The sequence below is a fragment of the Rhinoraja longicauda genome, chromosome 1, assembly GCF_053455715.1.
Source record: "Rhinoraja longicauda isolate Sanriku21f chromosome 1, sRhiLon1.1, whole genome shotgun sequence".
Classification (NCBI taxonomy): Eukaryota; Metazoa; Chordata; class Chondrichthyes; order Rajiformes; family Arhynchobatidae; genus Rhinoraja; species Rhinoraja longicauda.
In genome coordinates this window covers 103,338,314-103,360,190 of record NC_135953.1, presented here as the reverse complement: position 1 = coordinate 103,360,190, position 21,877 = coordinate 103,338,314, and the positions used below count along the sequence as shown (strand labels likewise).

The following is a 21,877-nucleotide window of genomic DNA, read 5'->3' as shown; positions in this document are numbered from 1 at the left end:
AAGTGCAGGCCTAGATTGACTGCATCGTCCACCGATCTATTGGGCCTGTATGCAAACTGCAGGGGGTCCAGCAGGGGGTTTGTGATGTTTTTCAGCACAAGTCTTTCAAAGGTCTTTATGACTACAGAGGTGAGTGCGACAGGCCTGTAGTCATTAAGACCAGTGATCCTTGTCTTTGTGGGTACAGGGACAATAGTGGAGACCTTGAAGCAGGCAGGGACAGTGCAGGTTTGCAGGGACTGGTTGAAAATGTCTGTGTAGATCGGTGCCAGTTGTTCGGCACAGAGCTGTTTTCTGAATAGCCTCTCCACCGCCGCAATTTCTATTGTTAAACTGGAGTCATTCCATTTTAGTAATAAATATAATAGTATTTAGTAATAGTATATATATTTTGGTATTTAAGTAATAATTTAGTAGTAATTTGGTAATAATTATTATGGTATATATATAGTTATTGTATTATTATATACCAATCATATTATAATAATTAGTGATTATAAAATAGAATATAGTAATTACGTTATTATGTTCTATAGTAAATATTACTAAATTACTATTAAAATATGTACTATAATAATAATTTAAGATTTCAGGACACTTTGTTTTGCTGTGGTTTCAACAGTGCAGCCATTCCCTAGGTGATGCAATCCATCTCACCCTTTGATGCTTTTAGTCATTCCTCTCTGTGGCACTTTTACTCATGGGAAAGGCACAGAGAAACCAACACGTTTCAGAGTACTCGAAAGAAGTGTCCCAACCTAAAACGTCAACTATCCAAAGAAGCTGCCTGGCCTGCTGAGTTACTCCAGCATTTTGTGTCTTTCTTTCAACATGTTGCAGACTTTACTTCTCCAAATGTTTTCTCCAGTAGCAAATTAGTATGTACAAGCAGCCTAACTACTTATTTTCAAAGCTCTTTTTTTTAGTTTGAGGACATCACATTTTACACTCTAAAGAAGCCAGTTGAGATCCACCTACCTCACAGTCAGCCAGTAGTACTTGTAGTCTGAATTACGGTCTCCAATACCACCACCAGTAACACCGACAGTCTCCGCTTCCAAATCGATCACATGACACTTAGGCAGGAGAATGCCAAAAATACATTGGCACCAGTTAGATTACAGTACAAATGGTCATGTAAGGATAAAGTTTGACTCTTAACATTTTCAGAGAAAAACAAGCTAATTGAGCAAGAAGCCAGAAATTGTTGGATAAAAGGAGACGTGTACACAAGGTGAGGGTTTTAACAGTAAATGGATCGGTGGCTGATCCAAATAAATACTGGCTGGAGCTTCAGAATTAGCTGTGTTGTTTGGAGTCAGTTGCACTCATGCCTGCCAACTCCCCAGCACTGGTGAAGTCTCCAGGAACTGATGATTGATGTCCTGAACACTGCTGCCAGCAAGGCAAGAGAGTAATCAAAAAGGGTTCAAAAATAATGGAACATTTCCTTCATTTTCTTCGAATGCATCTGCTAACTGGTTCTAAAAACCATTGGAGATGAGGGAATGGAGGCTGGTAGTGTGAATAGAGAAACATTGAGATTTATAAATAGCCAGTGAAGTACTCTAGGAGCGTAGGCATTGTTGACATTAACATTGTAAGAAATGTCAATCTGTGCATAGCTAGCTCTCACGAGTGATGAAGACACAAGGAACTGTAGATGCTGGAATCTTGCATTGTTCATATATTCATAAGTGAAAGGAGCAGAATTAGGCCATTGGCCCATCAAGTCTACTCCATCATTCAATCATAGCTGATCTATTAACTCCATTTTCCTGCCTTCTCCCCATAACAACCAAAGTGCTGCAGTAACTCAGTGGGTAAGGCAGCATCTCTAGAGATGGACAGGGGACGTTTCGTGTGGGGACGTTTCGTGTTGGGACCTTTCTTCAGACACATTTGCAGTGAAACAGTAAAACTGAGACATAATGCAGAATTTGAAGAAGGCTCCCGACCCAAACCATCACCTATCTATGTGCCCCAGAAATGCTGCCTGCTCCACTGAGTTACTCCAGCTCTGTGTTCTCACAAATAATAATTGGCAGATGATGTTTCCAGGAAACATACATTGATTGGTGTATCATTACCACTTCCTGCTCTTGTAAGCAGATCAAAAATCCCATCAACATTTCTGACAGTTTTCATTCTGCTTTGACTTTCATACGGTCCACCTCTGACGCGATCCTTCCCTCCCTCAACTTCCATTTCAATAGACAATAGACAAAAGGTGCAGGAGGAGGCCATTCGGCCCTTCGAGCCAGCACCGCCATTCAATGTGATCCTGGCTGATCATTCTCAATCAGTACCCCGTTCCTGCCTTCTCCCCATACGCCCTGACTCCGCTATCCTTAAGTGCTCTATCCAGCTCTCTCTTGAATGCATTCAGACAATTGGCCTCCACTGCCTTCTGAGGCAGAGAATTCCACAGATTCACAACTCTCTGACTGAAAAAGTTTGACCTCATCTCAGTTCTAAATGGCCTACCCCTTATTCTTAAACTGTGGCCCCTTGTTCTGGACTCCAACATTGGGAACATGTTTCCTGCCTCTAACGTGTTCAACCCCTTAATAATCTTATACGTTTCGATAAGATTTCCTCTCGTCCTTCTAAATTCCAGTGTATACAAGCCTAGTCGCTCCAGTCTTTCAACATATGACAGTCCCGCCATTCCGGGAATTAACCTAGTAAACCTACGCTGCACACCCTCAATAGCAAGAATTCAAGGGATAGATTAGCAAATGATATCCACTGCAATTATTGATATACACCTTCTCCTACCCTTGTTCCTCATAAGGACTATATTCCAGCATCTTTATTTCCATGGTATCTGCTGTCCCTGGCAAGCTGGTTTACATATGACTCCAGAACCACATCAATGTTGATGGTTCAGTAACTCGAACACCCAGAAGTAAAGATTACAGACAGTATTGGACGCTGCCTGGTCCATCACGGGTACTGACCTTCTCACCATTAAAGGGTTCTGTACGAGGTGCTGTCTCAAAAGACAGTAAATATCATCAAAGACCAACACACCCAGGTCAGGCTCCCATTTCACTCCTGCCAGCGGGTCTGAAAACCGTGATCACCATGTTCCAGAGTAGCTTCTTCCCAACAACTATCAACACCAGGGCAGCATGGTGGTGCAGCAGTAGAGCTGTTGCCTTACAGCGCTTGCAGCACCGCAGACCGGGGTTCGATTCCGACTATGGGTGCTGTCTGTATGGAGTTTGTACGTTCTCCCTGTGACCATGTGGGTTTTCTCTGAGATCTTTGGTTTCCTCCCACACTCCAAAGGCGTACAGGTATGTAGATAAATTGGCTTGGTTAATGTAAAAATTGTCCCTAGTGTGTGTAGGATACTGTTAATATGCGGGGATCGCTGATCGGCACGGACTCAGTTGGCCGAACTTCAGCCACCGAAGGGCCTGTTTCCGCGCTATATCTCTGAACTAAACTAAACTATCAGGCTCTTGAACATTATATAGCAATATACCCATCTATGGAATGTCTTTGGTTGCACTGAGAACTTCTGGGGTTTTTTGGTACTAATATTAGGCTTATTAATTGAAATTTAGTTTGTTACATATTATCCATGTGTTGTGGCGTCGTGGATGATGTCAGGTTCGGCAGTAACCACACTGAAACACACAGTTTGGTGAACTCATGCGATATGTTTGATTTACAGTGCCAAGACCGTAGATATGTTTTTTATTTAGTGACCACCGGGTGGCGCCCGCAATGGCCGCCTCGCCAACAGTCTGTCTTGTCCCTTCCTTCTTTGTTGTTGTATGTTTTAGTGTTCTTTAGCTTGTTTTATGTGGGGGGGGGGTGAGGGGAAACTTTTTTAATCTCTTACCTCGATGGAGATACGATTTCTTTCTGTATCGTACCTCCGTCCGCACTGCGGCCTAACATCGAGGATCTGGCGGCCTCAGCTGGAGACCAACGAGCTCCAACCGCGGGAGCCTGCGGACTTAACATCGTGGAGCTCACGGTCCCTGGTTAGAGACCGACTTCAGGAGCTCCACGCGGCAGGAGCTTCGACCGCCCCGACGCGGGAGCTTCGATCACCCCGACTGCGGATGGTTCGACTGCCCCGACTGCGGGAGAATAAAGAGGATTAGACTTTATTGCCTTCCATCACAGTGAGGAATCCGCTGTGGTGGATGTTTATGTTAACTTTTATGTAGTTGCATCTTTGCTTTTTTTTAGTATGGCTGAATGGGAATTCGAGTTTCACCGTACCTTAATTGGTACACGTGACAATAAACTGACCTTTGAACCTTTGAAGAAAGTCCAGGGATGCACGGGGGCGCTGTCCTTTGTTGTCGGGGTGCATGTGCGGTGGCGCTGGCAATCTCAGGCTTGTCTCGGCAGCTCAGTCCTGGTCTCAAAGATGGAGGTGTGGCAATCAGGCTTCTCTTTGCAGTTCACCTTTGCCTCGAGAGAAGGTGCTGGCAGTCACAGGCTTATTCTGGTGTCTCAGCTTTGGGCTTGAAGAGGCAACTTACCCTGGGGCCTCAGTCTTTGCCCCTGTGTGGGCACAGTCCCTCGTTATCTGTGGGTAGAAAGAGACACTGGTGTCTCAGGCTTATCCCGGTCACAGTCCTAGACTAAGTAGAGGCACTGGCTGTCTACGGCTTCTTCCTGGCAGCCCAGTCTTGACCACGGTGGTGCTACTGGTCTCATTTTGTCCCAGTGGCTCAGTCTTTCTCGAACCTGCAACAGGGGAACGCAGCTAGTAGGAAGGCACCTCACTTGGGCTCCCTTCCTCTGTCTGTCTCTCTCCTTTCTTCCTTCCTACTTCTTCTTCCATTTCTCTCTCGCTTCTTCTCTCACCCTCTCCCTTCTTACCTCTGGCTGGAAATGAGGAGGTTCGGGTGGGTCAATCTGATTTCAGCTAATTAGATCCAGCCGTTACCAATGATGCTGAGGAATGGCCTCTCCTGGCCCGTTAGCTTGTGATAGAGATCACTGTGGCAACTGAGGGAGGAGCGGTGACTCAGTATATACAGTAACTGAGGGAGGGGCAGTGACACAGTATGTTGTGCTGCGGCAAGTAAGAATTTCATTACTCCATGTTGTTGGTATGTATGACAGTTAAACACTCTTGAGTTTGAAAGCTGTGTTTGAGTGCTTGGCCTCATCTGACAAGGCAAATCAGAATAGAGGGGCACTGCCTTGTTGGATTTCCCATCTTGAAAATACTTATTGCTTAATCAATATTAACAAATGCAAATTAACTGATCATTTATCGTTGCTTTTTCAGACCTTTAGACTTTCGAGATGCAGCATGGAAACAGGGCCTTTGGCCCACGTGTCTGCACTGACCAGCGATCACCTCATACACTAACATTACCTGCATCTTAGGGATAATTTACAATTTTACCGATACCAATTAACCTACAAACCTGTTCGTATTTTGGAATGTGGGTGGAAAGCGGAGCATCTGAAGAAAACCCACGTGGTCATAGGGAGAACGCACAAACTCTGAACATGCAGCACCCATAGTTAGGATCGAACCGGGTGTGTGGCGCTGTAAGGCAGCAGCTCCACCGCAACACCCACCTTTAACAGATTAGTGGCAATCGCTTTGACAAATTAGGATGTCTGTCGGTTATTGATGGCACCGTACCATTGGAAGTTCTTTCCCTTACGGGTGTTTGTGCATTTGGAGTTCAAATCTAATGCATAAAATATCTGAAAACAGACTATCTTCACTGGAGGCTCAAGGAACTGCAGATGACGGAATCTTGAGCAAAGCATAAGGAACTCAGTGGGTCAGGTAGCATCTTTAAAGGGAATGGATAGAAGGTGTTTCGGGTTGGGACCCTTCTTCAGACAGTCTGAAACATGGGGGTTTGTACGTTAATTGCCTCTAGTGTTTAGGGAGTAGATGAGAAAGTGGGAAAACAGAACTAGTGTGAACAGACGATTGATGGTTGGCGTGGTCTCGGTAGGCTGGAAGGCATGTTTCCATCCTGTACCTTTCAATCAAACAAAAGATGTTATAAATGACCAAGAACAGGAAAGTTATGAATAATCTCAAGTTTTTGGAGGGTGAAGAGTGGACATATGGAGCACTTAGGAATTGTCAAGATGTGAAGGTTGAGGATTTGAGAAGCCGGGAAGCCAAGGCAGGACCAGAGTTGCAACATTATGGAGGGGCTCCAAATTCATTTTTATGTCAAATATGAGAGCGTTTCACACCTTGTCTGGTTTAATCTCAGATAGTTACCAAAGATAGGTCTTGGGAGGGGAGACTGTCACACTCTCCGAAGCAAAGACTTTGGTCTTTTCATCAATAAGTTTGTAAAAATTTTAGTCATAGAGTCATACAGCATAGAAACAGGCCTTTCGGCCCAACTCGCCAACCAACATATCCCATCTACACTTGTCCCACCTGACTGCGTTTAGCCCATATCCCGCTAAACCTATCCTATCCATGTGTCTGTCCAAATGTGACAGGCACAACATTGCAATAGTCCCTGCCTCAACTACCTCCTCCGGCAGATCGTTCCATACATCCACCACCCTTTGTGTAAAAAGGTTACCCCTTAGGTTCCTATTAAATCTTTCCCGTCTCACCTTAAACCTATGTCTTCTGGTTCTCGATTCCCCTACTCTGGGCAAGAGACTCTGTGTGTGTTCATTTAGTCTGGATGTTAGACAAGCAATCTGTTCTGTGGTGAGTCAAGAGAGGCAGCGAGAAGAGATGGGTGTCATTAACTTATTCATGGGAACTCTGATCATATTGACCAGTTGATAAGAAATAAGGATGTTCCAAGTCTGGAATCCAGGCTGTCTCCTCACTGCAGTGGTGGACAGTGGAATTCCTCCTAGCCTTTATCCTCATACAACTTTGTCAATAAATTAATTCACCAGCTGTTAACACGTCGTTATTTGTAGGATCTTGCCATGTGTAACCAATAGACAATAGACAATAGACAATAGGTGCAGGAGTAGGCCATTCAGCCCTTCGAGCCAGCACCGCCATTCAATGCGATCATGGCTGATCACTCTCAATCAGTACCCCGTTCCTGCCTTCTCCCCATACCCCCTAACTCCGCTATCCTTAAGAGCTCTATCCAGCTCTCTCTTGAAAGCATCCAACGAACTGGCCTCCACTGCCTTCTGAGGCAGAGAATTCCACACCTTCACCACCCTCTGACTGAAAAAGTTCTTCCTCATCTCCGTTCTAAATGGCCTACCCCTTATTCTTAAACTGGCTGCAGTATTTCTTTCCAGCCTCATCACCAGCTGTAAAGCACTTTGGAATATCCTAAATTCACCAACTGGACTACAGGAAAGTCCGGTGTTAAGCAGCGAGTCAAAACATGTCAAATTGCTGCAGTCCAGGTTTCCTGAGGGCCAACTCCGAAGTACTGAATTCTTCCCCAGCTGCTGACATCATCTTGAGAAAGATGCATCACCGTTGCAAACCATATTTACTCCCCTTCTCATTTCAATAGACAATATACAATAGGTGCAGGAGGAGGCCATTCGGCCCTTTGAGCCAGCACCGCCATTCAATGTGACCATGGCTAATCATCCACAATCAGTACCCCATTCCTGCTCTCTCCCCATACCCCCTGACTCTGCTATCATTAAGAGCTCTATCTGTCCTTGGCTTCCTCCATTGCCCGAGCGAGGGCACATGTAAACTGGAGGAACAGCACCTCAAGACAACTCCTACCGCAGCAAGAACGTGGACCCACTACAATTTGCCCACCGCCACAATCGATCAATGGGGGATGCGATCTCACCAGGTTTCCACTCTGTACTGGAGCACTTGGACAATAAGAGCACATACGTCAGGCTGTTGTTCATCAATTTCAGTTCGTTATTCAACGCCATCATCCCTTCCAAAATTGTTACCAAGCTCAGATAACTAGATCTCTGCGCATCCGTATGCAACTGGATTCTCAACTTCATCATCAACTGACAATTGGTATGAATTGGCAACAACACTTCCTCTTCGGTATCCATCAGCACAGGGGCACCTCACAGTTGTGTGCTCAAACCCCTGCTCCATTCACTTTATATCCATTACTGTGTAGTCGGACACAATTCCAGCTCCATCTTTATATTCACCGACAACACCCACCATTTTTGGATCAATTACAGGCAATTGATCGTCTGATTTAATGGTTACAAAATAACAACCTTACTCTCAAAGTCAGAAAGGCCAAGGAGCCGATTGTTGCCTTTAGAAAAGGGAGGCTAAGGATCCACTAACCTGTCTTCATCGATGGGTTGGTGGGTGGAGTCAACAACTTCAGGTTCCTGGGCGTGCATATCTCTGAAGAACTGTTCTGGGTCAAACACATTGATGCAATCATAAAGAAAGCCCATCAACGCCTCTGCTTCCTTAGAAGATTAAGGAGATTCGGTATGTTGACGAATACCCTCTTGAATTACTACAGATGTACGGTAGAGAGCATATTGACTCGTTGCTTCCAGCCTGGCTCAGCAACTCGAACGCCCAGAAACAAAGATTACAAGGTGTGGCGGACACTGCCTGAGTACAGACCACCATCAAAAGGAGCCAGCATCATCGAGGACCTGCACTACTCAGGCTACACTCTCATTTAATTCCCGCCTTTGGGAAGGTATAAGAGTCTGAAAACCATGACATCCAGGTTCAGGAACAGCATCTTCCCAACAATCATCAGGTTCTTGAACACTACAGACACTTATTCCACTCAACATTAATTCTTTGTGGCAATTAAGGACTTATTGAGTTTTTAATTTGTTGATTTTTTTGGTTTATTATGTATCTACGAGTAGCGTGAATATATACAGTCTTGTTATGCACTGGAAGTAGGAATTTCACTTTTCTACTTTTGGTATATATGTCAACTCTCTTGACTTGAGGGTTTACCTTATCCTGGATAAAAGACAGTGCCTTCACCCAATCTATTCCCCACAGGTTTTTATCCACCTCTGACCCTTCAGATTCTTACACTCCAAGGAGAAAACCTTTTGTTTTCTCTACCTCTGGCTTTTATCCACCCAATCAACTTCCCCTTAAACTATATCCACCTATCACTTGCCAGAAAAGACACAAAGTGCTGGTGTAACTCAGCAGAACTAGCTTCTGCTGTTCCTTATTTCTACATTATCACTTGTCCTGTCCTCACCCCTCCCAGCTTTCTCTGAGTAAATGACTGTAAATTCACTCTATCTACTCCCCTCATGATTTTATACCCTTCAGATTTCTACACTCCAAGGAGACAACCCCCTTGACCATGGATGTCCAGTCACTCTACACTTCCATCCCCCACAAGGATGGTCTCGAAGCCCTCCGTTTCTTCCTCGACCGTAGAACCAGCCAATCCCCATCTACTAACACTCTCCTCCGCCTAGCAGAGCTGCTTCTTACCCTTAACAACTTCTCCTTTGACTCCTCCCACTTCCTCCAAACCAGAGGCTTAGCTATGGGCACTCGCATAGGCCTCTTTGTCGGGTACGTCAAACAATCCCTGTTCCGGACGTACACTGGCCCCATCCCCGAACTCTACCTCTGCTACATCGACGACTGCAATGGTGCTACCTCTTGTACCCATGCAGAACTCACTGACTTCATACACTTCACTACCAATTTCCATCCTGCTCTTAAATATACTTGGACTATCTCCGACATCTCCCTTCTGTTTCTGGACCTCACCATCTCCATCACAGGAGACAGACTAGTGACTGACATCTACTATAAACCCACTGACTCGCACAGCTATCTGGACTACACTTCTTCTCACCCTGTCTCCTGCAAAAAGTCTATCCCCTACTCCCAATTCCTCCGTCTATGCCGCATCTGCGCCCGGGATGCGGTGTTTCACACTAGGGCATCAGGGATGTCCTCATTCTTCAGGAAACGCTGCTTCCCCACTTCCATTATAGATGAGGCTCTCACTAGGGTCTCTTCTATACCCCGCAGCTCTGCTCTTGCTCCCCCTCCCCCCATTCGTAACAAGGACAGAATCCCCCTTGTTCTCACCTTCCACCCCATCAGCCACCGTATCCAACAAATCATCCTTCAACATTTCCGTCACCTACAACGGGACCCAACTACTGGCCACATCTTCCCATCCCCTCCCCTCAACACCTGCGGTCGGTCTGCGTTGGCCAAACTGATCTCCCGGTGGCCGAGCACTTCAACTCCCCCTCCCACTCCCAGTCTGACCTTTCTGTCAAGGGCCTCTTCCAGTGCCATAGTGAGGCCCACCGGAAATTGGAGGAACAGCACCTCATATTTCGCTTGGGCAGCTTGCAGCCCAGCGGTATGAACATTGACTTCTCCAACTTTAGAGAGTTCCTCTGTCCATCTCTTCCCCTCCCCCTTCCCAGATCTCCCTCTATCTTCCTGTCTCCGCCTATATCCTCCTTTGTCCCGCCCCCTGACATCAGTCTGAAGAAGGGTCTCGACCCGAAACGTCACCCATTCCTTCTCTCCTGAGATGCTGCCTGACCTGCTGAGTTACTCCAGCATTTTGTGAATACTCTACAAACAAGATCCAATTCTACAGGGTGCGACGTGTGCGTAAGCTATAACTACATTTCATCCCCGAGAAGTAAAGGCTATCGAAGTGGGATTTCGAGATGGTATAGAAACTGCCATTACACTAGAGTAACTGCCATTACAAATACCTTTGATTTGTACCAGCATCTGCAGTTATTTGGCGACACCCCCTTGACCACCATCTGCCAATCCACCCTCCCCCTCACCCATGTCCACATATCACTTGTCAGAAAAGGACACAAAGTGCTGGAGTAACTCAGCAGGTAACTGAGGCACTGTGTTCTTTTGTGTATTAACCAGCAGCTGCAGTTCCTATCATTTGCCAGACTTTGTCCTGCCCTCACCCCTCTTCCAGCTTTCTCCTCTCTACTACAATCAGTCTGAAGAAGGATCCAGAACCTAAGTATCTCCTATTCCTTCCACAGGTGCTGCCTGACCCGCTGAGTTCCTCCAGTACTTTATCTTTCGCTCAGGACTCCAGCATCTGCAGTTCCTTGTGTCGCCATCATGGGCGCTTGCTCAGATGAACTACAACTTCCGGAGGGTGACGCGGCGCCAGGCGGTCACGTGATTCAGACGTTGGTCCCACTTCCGTAACGTCACCCATTCCTAATATCTTTCCCAAATATCCGTATAACTACAACTCCCAGAAGGCGCCGGGCGGGCACGTGATTCAGACGTCGGCCCTACTCTCCCCATAACCACAACTCCCAGAAGGCGCCGGACGGGCACGTGACCACACCTTCCTCTCTCCTCGTTCTTCGGCGAACTGCGCCGCCCACGGACGTGTTGGACATTTCTCCGCGTCCCCGACCCTTTCCGAGGGAGACACCGCAGCCGCGGCTTCACAGCTAAGGTAAATATGTTCTGTCACTCGACATTGCCGCCCGCGGTTTATAAATGAGATCGATGCCCGCGTCGTCCCCGCCGTGTTTGGCGAACAGGTTTATCGATGCGGGCGCCCTCCACCCTGTTCTGTTGTCAGAAAAATATCCGGCGGTTTTAACGAAGAAGTGTGTGCGATTTACAGTCGTCTGAAACAGGGGAATAAGGGCCGCCTTTGGTTTTAATCGAACATTTATTGACAAGTAGGCATCGCGGCGGCGGCCTCTCCGGGGTCCTGGCGTTGCGCAGCAAGGCCTGTGACGACATCGCGGCGGCGGGGGGGTCGCGGGCTATAAATAACGCGGGGCGGCGACGGCGACAGCGGAGGGACGGCGACAACAACAGCGGCACAGCGACAACAACAACAGCGGCACAGCGACGGGGGCCACAACAACAACAACGGCGGCGTAGAGCAACAGCGGCGGCGGTGTAGAGCAACAACAATAGTGCGGCTGGAGTGTACAACAGTGGCGGCGGGGTCAGTGCGGCGGGAGTGTTAATGTAGAGAGAGTTTACAGCAGCGGGTGTATAAGAAAATAACTGCAGATGCTAATACAAATCGAAGGTATTTATTCACAAAATGCTGGAGTAACTCAGCAGGTCAGGCAGCATCTCAGGAGAGAAGGAATGGGTGACGTTTCGGGTCGAGACCCGAAACGTCAGGTCTGAAGAAGGGTCTCGACCCGAAACGTCACCCATTCCTTCTCTCCTGAGATGCTGCCTGCCCTGCTGAGTTACTCCAGCATTTTGTGAATAAATACCTTCGGTGTGCAGCAGCGGTACAATGAAAGTGCAGCAGCAGTGGTGTCAGTGCAATGAGTGCAACAGCGGTGTCAGTATAATGAGAGTGTACAGCAGCGGTGTCAATGCAATGAAAGTACAGTAGTAGCGTGGTCAGTGCAATGAGAGTACAGTAGCAGCGGGGTCAGTGCAGCTGCTGCAGCAGCAGCGTGGTCAGTGTAATGAGAGTGCAGTAGCAGCGGGGTCAGTGCAGCTGCTGCAGCAGCAGCAACGTGGGGCTGGTCGGCCAGCGGGCGCGATCGGATCGCCAGGACACCGGTAACCGTGGAAACCGCCCGCTCCGCGTTCTATGCGCGGGGCCCGCGCGCTGCATCGCTAATGCAGTGGAGCAGAGGGATGAGTGCAATGTAGATACAAAGAACTACTTGTCTCAAGATCTGGACCGTCGCCTATCCATGTTCTCCAAACGGGCTGAGTTACTCCAGCACTTTGTACTTTTTCCGAGGAAAAGGTTTAATATACCCCCCCCCCCCCCCCCCCCCCGTAGTTTCTGCAGCGTATTGTGTGGAGGTTGGCAATGCTTACATGCCATAGGTTTAGGTTTACTGTCACGTGTACAGAGCTGCAGTAAAAAGCTTTGTTCAGCATACTATCAGATAATACTCTACATTAAATGCAATCAACCTGAACTCGAGTACAATAGGTAGAGTGTGGGGGGAAGATTTGGAGTGCAACGTATAGTTCTCAGTGTTGTAGTGCAGTAGCTCCAGCCGCAAAGTCCAATGTTCGCAGCAGCATCATCCCTCACCCTGCCTCCACATGTACTTTGACTGTCATTCACTCTGGGTAGCTGTCTTATTTTGGTATCGTCTCCAGACCTAGCTGCATTTACTAATGAGAATTGCTGTAAAACATTTGCTTTGAAAATTAAAATGCAAGTTTGGCTTACATTTTCTATTTGTGTAGGGAACAAAAGTTTACTCTTGATATTTTTCTGGATACTTTTTGCAACATTTAAATATTTATTGCTATTTATAAAGTCTGGTGTTCCACGTTGAAGATATACGGTTACTTAAAGGAAAAGGAAACCGTAGGAAGGGGAGTAGAAGGAAAAATAAGCCACTGAGAGCTGAGTCATTAGTAGAAGCAGAGGTGAAGTTGGACCCTGTAGCCTTGACATAATGATTTGGATGATTAATCACAATAGTTAAATTGGGGGATTGAAGTGAAGGGGCAATGGAAGTTAGATATTGCTGGGGATGGTGAGGTAAGGCCAATCCCTGGATAGTAAGGATGAAGGATAATGGAGCTACATGGAACTGCAAATGCTGGTATCTTGAGCAAAAGAGAGTGCTGGATTAACTCAGCGGGTCAAGCAACATATGTGGAGGGAATGGATGGGTGATGTTTCAGGTTGGGACCCTTCAGGTTATGAACAATATGATATGAGCTACTAGGGCGCTATGAATGTGGAGCTTTGAACTTGATTTAATATGGATAATCTGATATCATGGTGTAATTCTGCAGGCAAATACAGACACTTCAGTATTAATATTTTTCTTTCTTTTTAGAAAATGCCAGCCATTAAACTGCAGAGTTCAGATGGAGAGATCTTTGAGGTTGACGTAGAAATAGCAAAACAATCCATCACTATCAAGACTATGTTGGAAGGTATAAGCTCTGAAATAATATTTTTAAACATCTAACTAGCTGGATTCCATGCATTAAATGTTTACCTGCTACTGTTGTGCAAAATTTGGGTGAAGGCTTAAGTGTTCAGATTAACAGTGACTGTTCTGTCATTCAGTATATATTGCAAGGTAATTACATAATTGTTTTCCAATGAATTATTGTTTTTCAATTCATGGTTCTTCTCAGCTGGAATTTGAATAGTTTGTGTTTTTATTATTAGAAACATTCAGGACTGAGTTTGAGTTTTTGGAATAACAGAGATTCTAGAAACTTCCCAGTTATTCTTAATATGCATAATAAATTAGCAGATCTCCTACAGCCTAGTTTTGTATGTCTGAGGTTAATCCCTCCATTTTCTCCCCTCTTCCTCCCGAACACAGATGCACAATTATTATTACCAAGTCAAAGATAAATTGATTCCTTCTTCGTAGACATAGTACCAGAAAGGATTGACTTTGTTTTCTTAGGTGGGTCTGTTTACAGGCAGTTACTATTGTTTTACCAATATTGAAACTATAATTAAAAATGTCTCTACTTCAACCAGCCCCTGCATGGCTAGATTTTGTTCTGCTTACGCTTTTTTTCCTTAGCAAATGCTAACCTTTCCGTGTACTGTTTGTGCTATGAGTTGACAGAATGTGCTTGCTGCTGCTGAAACAATGCTGAACGCAGCAGGGGATTAACAGGCCACAATGCCAAAGTGGGATCTATTGATAGATGTGGCAGTGATCCAGTGATGATAACGTGACTGTGCAGTAAATAAACTAGCAACAACCCTACTGCAATAGGAATCTTTAATTTTTCTTTTGAAAAATCAGATAGTAAGAAGTGGCCGTTAATAGTAGTAAGTGGTTGTTAGCGCAAAAAAGATCCTTTTTTTCCGAAAGAGTAGGGAGGGAATTGGTGACACATACAGTAAAATCCAACCTGAAAACAATACTATTTTAACATTGGCAATTGTCTAGTCAGTTGCAGTGAAAAATCCACAAAAGCATAAGAGTGCACCGTAATTGGTACATGCAACAAGAAACTGACCTTGAAACCTTGAGTGGATGCCAGTAATACACAACTGGTAATATCGTAGTGCCATACAGCACAGAAACGGGCACTTCAGCCCAATATCATCCATGCTCACCAAAATGCCCAACTCGCTGACCAACATGTCCCATCTACACTAGTCCCATCTGCCTGCATTTGGCTTTCTCCATCTAAACCTTTCTTATCCATGTATCTGTTCAAGTATCTCAGAGCCACTCTAGTGTAAGTCCATTCCATTCCTGTGATGCTGAACATTTTCTGTTTTTATTGTAAAATTCTGCTGGACTACACATTTCTGATTTTTGCACCACTATGAGTGATTAAGTTTTCATCTGCTTTGTTCCATATCCCAGATCTAGGAATGGATGATGGTGACGATGATCCAGTTCCATTACCAAATGTGAATGCTGCTATTCTGAAAAAGGTAAGATGGCAAAATGTTTTCTCTAAAATTTCTGGTAATGTACAGTTCCTGTACAACCACTCGATTAAATTGATGCGTGTCATCCTTGGGAGGTTGAGTTCAAACCTCGCTCCAGAGATTTGAACATCCAATTCAGGCTGTCTGTGAAGTGTGTACTGTTGATGATAATATCTTTCAATCCAGCATGGTGCTTGAGGCTGATGTAAAAAAATCCAGGACACTTTTGCCCGCCCCCAAAGGAATTATTTCTGGTACCCTGACAGTTTCACTGCTAACTTGGTGAAAGCTGTTGTTATTTCTATGCTGCCATGCTGTGTACAATGTGTTTACTTCATTGCAATAGTAACTGCATTGATTGAAAGATTCAGCTTGGAAACGGGGTCTTCAGACCACTGAGTCCACGGCGACCATTAATGACCCGTTCACGCTAGTGCTATGTTATCCCACTCCTTACACACTAGGGGTAATTTTAGATCAAATTAATCTACAAACCCACACGTCGTTTGGAAGTGGGAGTAAACTGGAGCGCCCAGAGGAAACACACGCATTCACAAATTCCTCACAGACAGCACCCGAGGCCAGGATTGAACCCAGATCTTTGGTGCTGTGAGACAGCAGCTGTACCACTGCTGCCCCCAAAATAATTAGCTGCAATGACTTTCTAAAATGGTAAAAGCTGCTGAAGAAATACAAATAGTTCCTCTGTAAACCATGTAAAACTGTCCCTATTTTCTTGGGCATACAGTTGACCCTGTTGGCTAAACCGTTCTGTTAACTAAAGATAAACACAAAAAACTGGAGTAACTCAGTGGGACAGGCAGCATCTGGAGAGAAGGAATGGGTGACATTTTGGTTCGAGACCTTCTTCCCAACCTGAAACATCACCCATCCCTTCTCTCCAGAGATACTGCCTGTCCCGCTGAGTTACTCTAGCTTTTTGTGTCTATCTTCAGTTTAAACCAGCATCTGCAGTTCCTTCTTACACAAGTTCTGTTTGCTAAGTGTGTGTCATTTTGACTGAGGTGCACAGACGCTGACAGGCATTCAACTGACCCATTGTTTATGCACCCAGGTTATCCAGTGGTGCACACATCACCGGGATGATCCTCCACCACCAGAAGATGATGAAAACAAAGAGAAAAGAACTGATGACATTCCTGTGTGGGATCAAGAGTTTCTGAAAGTTGACCAGGGCACTCTCTTTGAATTAATTCTGGTTAGTATATCTTTCAATTTTTGGAAGTTTCTTAAGCAATTGTTGGAAGCTTGTTCTTTGACTGTGTTATGGTATAAATGACTACACCTGCAAGTAATTTATTGTGAAGTCTGGGTAGATCCATGCTATAGTGCTTTATGTAAGTAGGCTCCGACTAAATAATTTGGCCATGGTGGAGTTTCAGTGTGTAAGTGGCCATAATTCTCTACAGGACGCTATCAGTGGCAAGTTACTGTTTCGCCTCTTGCAGTTGGTAGACATCATAACCACATGGTAATGATGACGAAGGAAGTGAATGTTATGAATGGTAGGTGTGGTGCTGCCCTCTATTTCGGATGGAATCTAGTTGTTTGCAAATCATTTGAGCTGCCCTCGAGGTAGGCAAACATTTCTTCACTGTGACTTGCACCTGACTCAAGTCAGGGAAAGTTTGGAAGTTGGTTACTTTGCTCATTTGTGCAGAGTGCAGTTTTAGTGGTCAGTGTCTTTTTGTGTGGCTCATCTAGTGATGTTTTAGCCACAAACCAAATGGGTCAAAATGCATGTTTGTGCACCTCCTCTAATTTCATCCGGTATCAAGCGTAGAACACGTGCTCGGTGCACAGAAGTCCACTAGATCTCCCGGTTGCCGACCATTTTAACTCTCCTTTCCAGTCCCATCCTGGCCTTTCTGTCGTGGGCCGCCTCCATTGTGAACGTAAACCAGAGAAACGGCACCTCATATTCTGCTTGATGGTAGCTTACAACCCAACTGTATGAACATTGATTGAATTCTTTAATTTTAGGTATCCTCATACAACCCCCCCCCCCCCCTCCTGTGCCCCACATAAACTCATACCTGTATGAACATTTAATTCTTTAATTTTAGGTATCCTCGTACAGCTCCCCCCCCTTTCTTGTGCCCCACATAAACTCCGTATAGCTCCCCCTCCTGTGCCTGCCCCACATAAACTCAGTACAGCTCCCCCCTCCTGTGCCCCACATAAACTCCCTCCAACAACATTCCTTCCTCTGGCTTCAGTTTTCAATTCATCAATCCATTTGACTCACACCTGTTTTTGCATCTCCAGCCTTTGTCCAACCATCTGGTTATTATAAAACCCTCCTTGCCTGCCACACCCCAACCAGCATGAAGACGGAACCCAACCCGAAATGTCGCCTATTCAGGTTTTCCAAGAATTCTGCCTGACCCGCTGAGTTATTCCAGCACTGTATTATTTTATTGTCTATTGATTAACATAATCAATGTGCACTATTTAAAATTTGTACCTTATAAAATAGTTCTTGGCCAACCATTTTATATTTTATTTGACAAGAGTGGAATTTTTTATTTCTACTGTGCTGTCAGGAGATCGAATGTGATTGTTAGATGCATTTTCAAACTAGATTTTTTGTGCATTGAATTTAATCGGTTACTGGGCGGGTTGGCAACAATTTATTTACAAATGTGTTATGGGAAATTAACACCATTTGAGTAGTAAATGGCTACTAAAACATTGGCTGAACATATACGTGCATCAGCTCCTTGCTCCTGCTTTCTAGTTATGATCTCTAATTTAGTGTATTATGCTGATATTCCTGTTTAATTGATCCTACCTGCTGTCATATCAGAGACGAGATAGAGTGGACGTGAAAAGGAGAGTTTGGAGCCAGACGGCACAGCCTCAGACCTTTAGAATGGAGAGAGGATTTGTTTTTAGCCAGAGGGTGTTAAATGGAATTCATTGCCAGATGGCTGTGGAGGCCAAAGTATTGGGTATGTTTAAAACAGAAATTGATAGGTTCTTAATTAGGAAGATCAAAGTTTACTGGGAGAATGGGGTTGTGGGGAAAAATAGATCAACCATGATTAAGTGGCTGAGTAGACCTCTGAGCTGAATGGCATAATTCTACTCTGATGTCTCATGGTCTTCGGACAATTATGAGTTGCACATCGACCTGATAGAAAGCACATTTCCAAAGGTCACCAATGAATGATATTTTGAAAGGTCTGTGGGTTCTTCGTTTATTTTCCATTAATTTAGGACCAAGACACACATTTTCTGGCCTTAATTAATCGAGTGAATGCTGCGAGCTTGTGCCCTGAACTGCTGCAGTTCTTCAGATGAGGGTAAAATGTTAGGGAGGGAGTTCCAGTATATTTACCCAAAGTTGAAGTAATGGCAATGAATCTCCATGTTGGGAAGGTGTGGAACTTGGGGAAAACCACACGTTGGTATGGCAATGCCTGAAGTTCTTGCCCTCCAGCAAAAGTTGGAGATTTAGGAAGTGCTGTTGGAGCTGTGCATTTTATAGACAGTACACACTCGTTCCTTCAGCAGTGGCTGCAATGGTTTGGATGTTGCCTGGGCATCAATCATGTGGACTATTTGTTCTCAATTTGCTTGAGTATTGTTGGAGCTGCACCCAATCCAGACAAGTGGTCTATATTCCATAAGTTTTTGCTCATTTTGTGCAGATGATGGGAAGTCCTTGGGGTGTCAGGTGAGGCACTTGTCTCTCGATAGTGCTTCTGTCCTCTTTAATCACAGTTGAGTTTCTAGTCAATGGTAACCACTCAGATATAGATGGTCAGGGACAGGGCCTTGTTGACTAAAGTTTCAGTTTAGTTTATGGTCATGTGTACTGAGGTACAGTGAAGAGCATTGTTGCGTGCTCAGTTACCAGTCAGCAGAAAGACAATACACGATTAGTTATAAATGATACATCATCAGTCTATTCTAAAATGTCTGTATTTTCTTGCATGCAGACACAATCTGCTTCATTCTCTTAAAAAGCTGGGAATGGAATTGGATGTGCTTTCATCAATTCATGGTCTTCTCTGGATTGAGTCCATGACACAACCACTACTGTACCTGCAAAGCTGGAGAACAAACTCTGAGGTGTTTGACTTGAATTTTGTATTCCTCTTTAATTTGTATTAAATGTTTTTTTTAATAGGCGGCAAACTACCTTGATATCAAAGGGCTATTAGATGTAACTTGCAAAACAGTGGCCAACATGATTAAAGGAAAAACACCGGAAGAAATTCGCAAAACTTTCAATATTAAGAACGATTTTACTGAGGAAGAGGAAGCACAGGTACTGTCAGATCAGCTTTGAGGATTTATTGAAATTCCCAAAGCAGTTTACTTTGAATTTTTGTTTTGGCAAAAAGATCACCCCTTTCTCATCTTCCCTAGAAGCATTGCTTGAAATATATACTGGGGATAATGTGACTATTCTAAACAATTCTTGGCCATGGATTGCCCAGCAAAGAGCCCAAAGCTCCTTAATTAGCCCATTTCTTGTTAGATGGGCATTTGGAGCAAAGCTGATTAAATTACTTGAAATATTGAACTTATTTCAATCCACTATTGTCTGTGATGGGGAAGTTTCCTCTGTATTAGAATGTTATTACAATGGAGTTAACACTCAGACAGCATACAGAGCTCAAAGTCGAAACTCCCAGGCTACAAATAATTTGTCACTGCAATTTTTATGATCTTGACTTCATGTGGAGTAAGACGGACAAATTTGTGTACAATGCATTTTTGTTACTTTTATTTAAATTGGTGTTATTTAAGGGACAATTTGAAGAACCTTATGAACTTTGGTTTTCTGCCCTTTGGGTTGACTATTCCTTGCACATCCTGTGTATATACACTTGTGTATGCTCAGTGACATCCAAACGTGATCAGATGAGGGATGGGGCTATAGGGATGGTGGAAAGATGAAGGAACATTCACCTGAAGAAGGATGCTGGAGGATGATATAACTGTATTTCTTTTTTCAGGTACGGAAGGAGAACCAATGGTGCGAAGAGAAGTGACCCAGTAGGAATCATGCAACGCAGTGAAAAATCTCTGCTTGCACCATGTATATTATATCACTAGCAGCCTGTGATTCCTTTAAATATAGTGACAAGATAACCATGCATAACATTTGTAACTAGTAATAATTTGAGCTTGCAGTGTGCTCCATGAAACCTTCTCTTAGCAAGTGGAGCAGTGACTATTTATTACTCCACTTTGACTTTAATGATCAGTGGAATGCAAGGTGTATAAAACTTTGGCAGTATGACAGCATTTAGTACTTTAATTTATATTTAACATTTACCCCTTTTTCTGTGACTTTTTCAATGGCTACTTTGTTTTAAAATCATCCCCAAATAATTTGTGGTTCAGCTTGTGCATACTGGTGTATGGATTTTTGTGCCAATATTATCATTTGGAATGAAATGCAACACACCCTCAATTGGTGTCCCATTCTCTTCCAGAATTTCTACATAGTCCATAGTTGGCATAAATCTAAAAGCAGACAAAAGACTTGAGGTAGAACTAAAGACCAGTATTGAAGGAAGTAATGGGACTTGTGTTCCATATGAATGTTTAATGCTTTGTGTTAAGTCAGTCAAAATCCATAAATCTGAGAAACTGTACTGCTGTACTATTTTGAATGTCCTGTTGGAGTGTCAAACTTGCTAGTTTTTGTTATGCTATGGAATACAGTTGCTTATTTTGTGGTTTATTGTTTTCAAAAAGAAACCTCATTAAATTACTTGTGGAATTTTTTCTGAAAGTAGACGAGTGCTTGCTTAATGGCTTGTTACCCAAGTTACTCTAGCATTTGTTCTTTATAAATTATTTCCATTAGACTAAAAGCATATTATTCTGGGAGTAACAGCACTAGTGATAATAGCTACAAATGTCTGGAATACTCTTTCCTGGTCAAAGTTTCACAGTAAACACAAAGGGAGTGGTCATACTGCATTTGTTGATGTAGTAAATTGGTTCATCTGTACAGGGGGGGGGGGGGGGGGGGGGGGGGGGGGGAGGGAGAATAGCTCGAACAATGGTTCATATTATTTACATCTGAGGAAGAATCCTAAACCAGCCTTTCAAATTCTTTGAGTGGAAACAAGTATTTGATGCAATGCAGTCACCGGGTAACCATTGAAGAATAAAATTGGGATAATGCTGCGGTGGGGGTGGCTTTTAGGACTGATGTACAGATTTTGCACTGCAAACTTAATACTGAATAGTGACCCTATTCAAAGTATTCCCTTTGATCATCAGAGAAAGTTTGCTTTAACTTCATTTGTAATCCTAAAAGCAAGCGAGTCTTTGCAGATAATTACATCTTAAATCTGAGTTGGGAGCATGTTAACTGCTTGAATCTACAAAACCTGTGGCTAATTGAACTCTTAAGATTTTTTTTCTAGCTGTCTTGAAGCAATACTATTAGCCATCATTATGTAAATATTATATTGATCCATACAATATGGTTTAAGACCATATTATTAATGCTAGAATGCTTTATTCTTGCACCTATTAAAGTTAATTCTACAATGTGACTTTATGATTGATTGTCTATCTTC

At 44.1% G+C, this 21,877-nt stretch overlaps 1 protein-coding gene across 3 annotated transcripts; it reads left to right on the top strand.

Annotated features, from left to right (window-relative positions):
- The first annotated feature begins 11,241 nt into the window (after positions 1 to 11,241).
- On the top strand, positions 11,242 to 21,070 carry skp1 (S-phase kinase-associated protein 1). Of its 3 annotated transcripts, none has more exons than XM_078403697.1 (6): positions 11,242 to 11,378; positions 13,720 to 13,819; positions 15,232 to 15,302; positions 16,375 to 16,518; positions 19,459 to 19,599; positions 20,294 to 21,070. In XM_078403697.1, the coding sequence occupies exons 2-6, from the start codon at positions 13,723 to 13,725 to the stop codon at positions 20,327 to 20,329; spliced, it is 489 nt and encodes a 162-aa protein (XP_078259823.1). In that variant the 5' UTR covers positions 11,242 to 11,378; positions 13,720 to 13,722; the 3' UTR covers positions 20,330 to 21,070. The 3 variants fall into 3 exon arrangements, with proteins under 3 accessions (XP_078259823.1, XP_078259843.1, XP_078259834.1); XM_078403717.1 differs by lacking the exon at positions 11,242 to 11,378 and adding an exon at positions 11,741 to 11,853; XM_078403708.1 differs by lacking the exon at positions 11,242 to 11,378 and adding an exon at positions 11,742 to 11,885.
- The last annotated feature ends 807 nt before the right edge of the window (positions 21,071 to 21,877 follow it).

Excerpts from the sequence above, each read along its gene's own strand:
- skp1 (XM_078403697.1), top strand. The coding sequence starts at position 13,723 with ATGCCAGCCATTAAACTGCAGAGTTCAGATGGAGAGATCTTTGAGGTT. Across the intron at positions 13,820-15,231 it reads TATCAAGACTATGTTGGAAG|ATCTAGGAATGGATGATGGT; the intron begins GTATAAGCTCTG and ends TCCATATCCCAG. Across the intron at positions 19,600-20,293 it reads CTGAGGAAGAGGAAGCACAG|GTACGGAAGGAGAACCAATG; the intron begins GTACTGTCAGAT and ends TTCTTTTTTCAG.